The sequence below is a fragment of the Oncorhynchus keta genome, chromosome 5, assembly GCF_023373465.1.
Source record: "Oncorhynchus keta strain PuntledgeMale-10-30-2019 chromosome 5, Oket_V2, whole genome shotgun sequence".
NCBI classification, from domain to species: Eukaryota; Metazoa; Chordata; class Actinopteri; order Salmoniformes; family Salmonidae; genus Oncorhynchus; species Oncorhynchus keta.
Genome location: NC_068425.1, coordinates 20,125,756 through 20,132,202, shown reverse-complemented (window position 1 = coordinate 20,132,202; position 6,447 = coordinate 20,125,756). Strand labels below are relative to the sequence as shown.

Sequence of the window (6,447 nt, the reverse complement as noted above, 5' to 3'; positions counted from 1 at the left end):
CATAAAAGGCACATCAACAAGCTGACAAAGTCACAATAGCACAAGGGGTGTTATATTGTGTTGCAACATGAGGCCAATGAGAATTCACATAACTCCTTAAAATCTTATGATTATTTTTTTTTAAAAAATCTCTGGATGAAGTCTTTAAATCCAAGTACACTAGTACATTGATGTTGCATAACTGCAAGCCATAAAACAAGTGCCACATAGTCAAGTGTAATAGACAACCATGAGCATTGACTAATTTAAGCAATTGACCATGTTCATATATCCCTCTAGACAAAATATTCATTCCATATTGCTCCTGAGAATTAATCCATTTACCTGTTGAGGCAAAGTGGAACAGACTTAAGAATTCTCTGAAACTCATGTAATGGTGTAAAGAATAAGACAAGATAGGTATTTTTGGTTTTTATTGCGAAAGGCCATGCAGTGCCTCCCAGTTAAGATCTTAACATATCACTTTAAATGGTACAGGTGGGACAAAACAATACATCTGCAATAACTAGTACAAAAGACTAAACGTTACTGAGGAATGCAACAAATTAAATAAGTAAAAGAAAGCAAAATTGTGCGCCATCGCTATTGCTGCGCTGCAGGACCACCCCGCCACAGGGACTATAGAGGTTCAAAAATTGGTTGAACCCTGGTGTAAAAAATTAAACAGTACAATTTTGGATAGAGTATAGGACTAAACAAGACAAAAAAGCAATAATTTACCATCTTTACTTTCATGTTTACTGTGGGAATTGAGGGGGCATTGGGTAAGGCACCATGGGCTGTGGTGCTTGTTGCTGTGTGAAGGGGAACTGTTGATGGCTCATGCCACTCTGTGCACCGCCTTGGTTGGCACTAAACTGTGGGGCCTGGAAGTTCTGCGTTGGGAACGCCCCGGCCTGGCTGGCACCATAGTTTGACTGGCCGTTGCTGCCGTAGCCGCCAAAACCATTGCCGCTTTTGTCAAAGCTACTTGCCCCATAACCTCCACTCTGTGAATTTGTGCCAAAGACTTTCTTTGGTCCACTGTCAAAACCTCTATCGTTTTCCCTGTCCCTAAAGCTACTGAAGTCACGCCTGCCCCCGGAGGAGTACCTGTCCCGGCGGTCATCCCTAAATCCACTACCACCTCTGCCTCCCCTTGAATGACCTGAAAGAAAACAAGAACAAATTAGAATGGGCTTTCATGCTGGTTCGAGTGATATGAAATGGGTACATGGGAAAACACTGTAGGGGGTAAATAAATGGCTAACAAAAATGAATCAAGATCCCATTGCTTTGACTGTGCCAAACCCATCCACGTCAACAAAAAAAAGGGGGGAAAAAAAATGGCTGCAGCTGAACCACAGTTCCTGTATCTCACCAATTAGATTTACCTCCTCTGTCCGCCATCTGGAGGAGTTTAGGGTTGATGGCCTGGTTGGCCTCACGGAGCACAGCAACGAGGTCGCTGGCCTGCCTCATGTTGTTGGGGGTGAAGAAGGTGTAGGCTGTGCCAGTCTTTTGGCTCCGGGCAGTTCTGCCGATGCGGTGAATATAGTCCTCAGAGTTGTTGGGGTAGTCAAAGTTGATGACAAATTTCACATCTTCAACATCTGTAGGATGTGTTGCAGTGTGGCAAAAAAACAAAGGAGCGCACAAAGATGCACACCACAACAGCCAGACCAAAAGAGCAAAGTTAGTACAACCATTCACTGGATGTAGCTGGTTTTTCCACTAGGCTGTAAAGAATAGTATTAGATAACTCCAGAAAGGTTAAATCCGTGGGGATACTACGGTGGGAAGAGAGAAACGATGCACACTCCAAATGCTTCCAATCCAGATAACCCCTCAATTCTCAACAGCCCCCTCCCCCAAAAAAGGATCAGAAGTCTTACCATAAAGGAGTATGCATTCACTAGTCCATTCCCATTGCAGAAAACTCCCCACACAATGTCAAGTGACTGCAGGGTGCTTCTACACAGTAAGGCCACTATGCGCACTGTTGCCTCTTCATGTGCCAAAACTAGGGCCTTATGGTGATAATGAAGGCCCTTTCTTCCCACACACTCATAAGAAGCTCGCTATAAAGGCAACGTCTTGCCAAGACCATAAACAATTGGGGAAATCTAAAAATGGAGCCACTTACTCCTGTGACCCATAACAAAAGTACCCCCAGTCTCAAAGCAAGATATTCCCAGAACCAGTGTTCACGTGATCAAATGTCTCTCGTTGGCAGGTCTCGACATGACTTGAAACACAGGTGAGGGAGGAGTGCGAGCTTGGATTTTGTCCCCAGCCAACTGACATGACCCACTGACACTAAGCGCCAGTAGCCATATCATTACAGAGGTGAACGTGTAATGGGACTTACAACTGGTCTCAAAACAGAAGTTTAGGAAACTGCCACAATTGTCACACATGCTTTGAGAAAAGCGACACCTTCCAGAATTCGATGACTTGCAATACAATGCCCAAACCGACATGCAAGACATGGAAACAGCAGAGCCTGGTGGAGCCATGAGCTTGGGTGTGAAGCAGTCCAAACCGATGCCAGAGAACAGCTGCATTTACAGGGGTGCGGCAGCTAACCCTCATTTAGGCCCCCATTTGGGCAGCCCAGCGTGATATTCAGCACTCGGGCCCCGCCACCTCTGTATGTGACTGGGTGATGTCCCAGTCAGGACACCTCCAAGAGTCCTCCTTCCCCCTCTGGAGACCTGGGCGTGTCATGCCAAGGCCCTGCCTCAAAAGACCGCTCCTTCAGATAGGGGAGAAACTCAGAAGGCAGAAGAGTTACAGAAAGAAACACTTTCTTTCAGAAAAAAAGTTGGTACAAGGTACCAAGGACAGAATGAAACTAACCTAGACCCCTGGAGGCGACGTCTGTGGCAATGAGAATTGGCGCCTTCCCAAACTTGAACTCTGAAAAAGGAAAAGAAATTGATAGCTGGCCATAAAAGAGTGTCATAAATGGTTCTTGTGATAAACTCACCATTGAGCACCCAGTCCCTCTCCTGCTGGCTCTTGTCTCCATGGATACCCATTGCTGGCCAACTAAAAGGAGCAAGTGTCAATTTAGTCCAGTGAAACAAATGACTACCCTGAGTTTAAAGAACAAAGTATTGATGTCACTTACCCATCCCGCCTCATCCTCCTAGTGATCTCGTCACATCTCCTCTTGGTCTCTGTAAAGATTATGGTCTTGTTCTCCTTCTCACTCATGATCTCCTCTAGAAGGCGGAGGAGTCTGGAAAGGCAGGGAAGAATTCAATTAGTGACTTGACAAAGTGTCTAAGTCTTATTTTCCACCCATTACATATACAGAAATGACAGGACTCACTTGTCTTCTTTCTCGCCATCATTGCAAACATCCACGATTTGCAAGATGTTGTGGTTGGCACTCAGCTGCAGAGCTCCCACATTGATCTGGACGTAGTCCTTCAGGAAGTCCTCTGCCAGCTGGCGCACCTCTTTGGGCCAAGTGGCACTCCACATCAGCGTCTGTCGGTCAGGCTGGAGAGAAGGAACATGTCAGAATTTCCCTTGATAACTGTCCCCAAGTGAGATCAGTAGACTAACACATCACAACAGAACTCACTCTGATTTGGTCCACAATTTTTCTGATTTGTGGTTCGAAACCCATGTCGAGCATTCGGTCAGCCTCATCCAGTACCAGGTAAGTGCATCTGCGCATGTTGGTCTTTCCTGCCTCCAGGAAGTCAATAAGCCTGCCAGGTGTGGCAATGCAAATCTCCACACCTATAATAAACAATCATGAGCACCAAATTCCATAGATTAAAATCAGCCAAATGCATAGAGCAGTTGTGGAACTTACCTCTATCCAGGTCACGGAGCTGTGGCCCTTTGGGCGCACCCCCATAAACACAGACAGACTTCAGGCGAGAAGCTCTGCCATACTCTGCTGCCACCTGCTGGACCTGCTGAGCCAGCTCACGGGTCGGGGCAAGCACTAAGCACTGTAAGAAAGGTTAAATACCATAAACCCATGTTGGATGGATGAGAGGTTAGATACAAGTCTTTGAATAACCATGGGTACTTACAATAGGGCCATCTCCACGTTCCAGGAAAGGCTGGTGATTAATGTGCACGATTGCTGGCAACAAGTACTGCAGGGGGAAAATGACATTGCATTACAGTAAAAAGGACTATCAGTCCTCTTATTTTTATGAGCAATTAAGTTGTTGGAATAGTCAATGCTAATGTTCAACACTTACCGAGAGAGTTTTCCCAGAGCCCGTCTGTGCAATACCAACCATGTCCTTGCCACTCAAAGCCAGTGGCCAACCCTGTGCTTGGATCGGTGTTGGTTCTGACCAGCCTGCTTTATTAATGACATCCATCACGTAGGCTGTGCAAAAGTGAAGGGGTTACATGAAAACTAGCCCAGATCAGAAATAAATATTCCAACTGAAGGTGTCAGATATTAATGGATGTGCCTACTTGGAAAACTGGCTTCATGGAACTTCATAATTGGATTAGGACAGTCCCTCCCCTTCACAGTAACCGCTTTAGTACTTCTGTACTGTGCAACCTCTTGCTGCAATGTAACATGGACCCAGATCAATTGGCATGGCAATGCAAAAGACAACTACAGCAAATGGCCATTGGGAAAAAAAGGAACATGTGCAAGAACACATGCCAGTAGCCATTATCTAACATTTAATGTAAATCAGCTGCATCTGGATGTTGACCACTAGAATACATACCGGAGATCTCCGAGTAACATCTGGGTGCTCTTGGTAAAAGTTCTTTTCAAATTTAGAGAGTTCGTCAAGGTTCCAGTGCTTCTTGCGCAGTCGATCACCGGGATTACCAAACTTCCCCCCACCACCACCTCTTCCACCGCCTCCAAAACGAGGTGGTCCACTGCCATATCTGGGGAAGTGAATGGTGTAATGTTAGTCACGCCAACCAATGTAAAAGAGATTTAGGTTAACAGTGGATATACTCGCCTGAGTAAACGCCAAGCGAAGAAATGTACATTTTAATCGTACACATTACCCCAACTTCAATACAATGCAGAAGGTACTGCCAGCGTTTTAAGTTATACAAATTAGAAGAAATGCTTGACTTATTGGACTCTGCGTCACGTTAAAACAGCCATCTTAAGTATATCCAGCAGAGGAACAATGGGGAAAAAAAAAAAAAAAACCGGCCGGCATTTTGTATCCGCATTCAATGATGCCACATGGCGTACAAATACATTTAGTCGGGTAGTTTGCCGGTTATCAAACATGAAGAGGTACAATATTAATGTTAAGATTAACGTTATGAAAATGTGATAACGTAAGTTAGAAAACCACAACAGCGGACTAGCTGGTTCGTATTTTAATAAAACAGGCATCAAGCTAAGAATTTTCGGATTCAGATCAGGCCTCCTGCTAGTTTCATAACGGAAGCGGGCCTTTAAAAACGTTTGTCCCTTCTGATTCTGAATATTCCGGTGAACTTCAAAGGTACAAATTTCGATATTAACTTTTTAAAATGGAGACTACGATCCTCGAAGGGGAAAATATATATATATGTAGGCAGCTACTGTGCGTCATGTCAGCCATTTCTGGCGAGAAAACACGAGGTGTTAAATTCGCCTAAAAATTATTTCATTCAGACACTTACCCTCTATCTCTACCACGATCTCTGTCAGAAAATCCAGGCATCTTGTAAACAAAGTGTATAAATAAAAACGATAAATAAACTACGCCTGAAAATCCGATATCAAACCCAAACTGCCGTGATGATCCTGAAATGCCGGTGAACTCAAAAAAGAGATTCGGGTTTTATTGCATGAGGAAGTGTCACGTTCAGTCTGAGTGAAGTATTAATCCGCCGTGAACTGACTACACCGCAGCACATTGCGTAACGTCACATTCAAAGCTATTTGGAAGGAAAACGTGCATATTTTGCGTCTATGTTCCGAAAATGGTGTGAAATGGAGGAGCTAATTTGTCGCAATGTGTTTATAATGCAAAGGCGCCTTATAGATAACGTATATGTATCCCATATGAAAAGCCATTATAAAAAAATGTTTTGAAACAAATGCTATTCCAAATTGAATCTCTAATACGACAGAATGCTATTGTGCACAACTTGTGGCATTTAGCTAGGTATTTTGTATTGTCAATTTATCACATTTTATCAGCTGTATCACAATAACCACGTTTCCATCCAGTTTTACACGAGTAAATTCATACCGTATTAACAGCTGTGATATAAATGCCGACGGTGTGTCCGTACAATTATTTATGTGAGAAATTCACGCGATGATATGGTATGACTCGGGAAACCATTCCGTTTATTGGGCTACATATGAAATTAATTATTATGAACTTCACAGGTTGGTAAAAGTGCACGGTGATCTTGATGCTCCTTTCCAATAAATATTGAGGGTCTAATTCTGGTGACATGATGCTTGATTGCAGTTTGACAAATAAACAAATTCTCGCTCTT

At 43.8% G+C, this 6,447-nt stretch overlaps 1 protein-coding gene across 2 annotated transcripts; it reads right to left on the bottom strand.

The window, feature by feature from the left end:
- Positions 1 to 398: 398 nt before the first annotated feature.
- On the bottom strand, positions 399 to 5,788 carry LOC118384682 (probable ATP-dependent RNA helicase DDX5). Of its 2 annotated transcripts, none has more exons than XM_035771416.2 (13): positions 5,617 to 5,788; positions 4,707 to 4,875; positions 4,441 to 4,537; positions 4,215 to 4,348; positions 4,041 to 4,106; positions 3,815 to 3,956; positions 3,578 to 3,738; positions 3,320 to 3,492; positions 3,116 to 3,226; positions 2,972 to 3,033; positions 2,842 to 2,901; positions 1,361 to 1,592; positions 399 to 1,147 (listed from the first exon to the last, which is right to left on the bottom strand). In XM_035771416.2, exons 1-13 carry the CDS (start codon positions 5,655 to 5,657, stop codon positions 1,120 to 1,122), a joined length of 1,476 nt encoding a protein of 491 aa, XP_035627309.1. In that variant the 5' UTR covers positions 5,658 to 5,788; the 3' UTR covers positions 399 to 1,119. The 2 variants fall into 2 exon arrangements, with proteins under 2 accessions (XP_035627309.1, XP_035627308.1); XM_035771415.2 differs by having other exon boundaries at positions 1,374 to 1,592; positions 5,617 to 5,787.
- Between the last annotated feature and the right edge of the window lie 659 nt (positions 5,789 to 6,447).

Coding starts and splice junctions, on each gene's coding strand:
- LOC118384682 (XM_035771415.2), bottom strand. CDS start 5,657: ATGCCTGGATTTTCTGACAGAGATCGTGGTAGAGATAGAGG. Junction 4,107..4,214: donor GCTCTGGGAAAACTCTCTCG/GTAAGTGTTGAA, acceptor TTCCCCCTGCAG/TACTTGTTGCCAGCAATCGT. Junction 2,902..2,971: donor GAGGGACTGGGTGCTCAATG/GTGAGTTTATCA, acceptor TTCCTTTTTCAG/AGTTCAAGTTTGGGAAGGCG.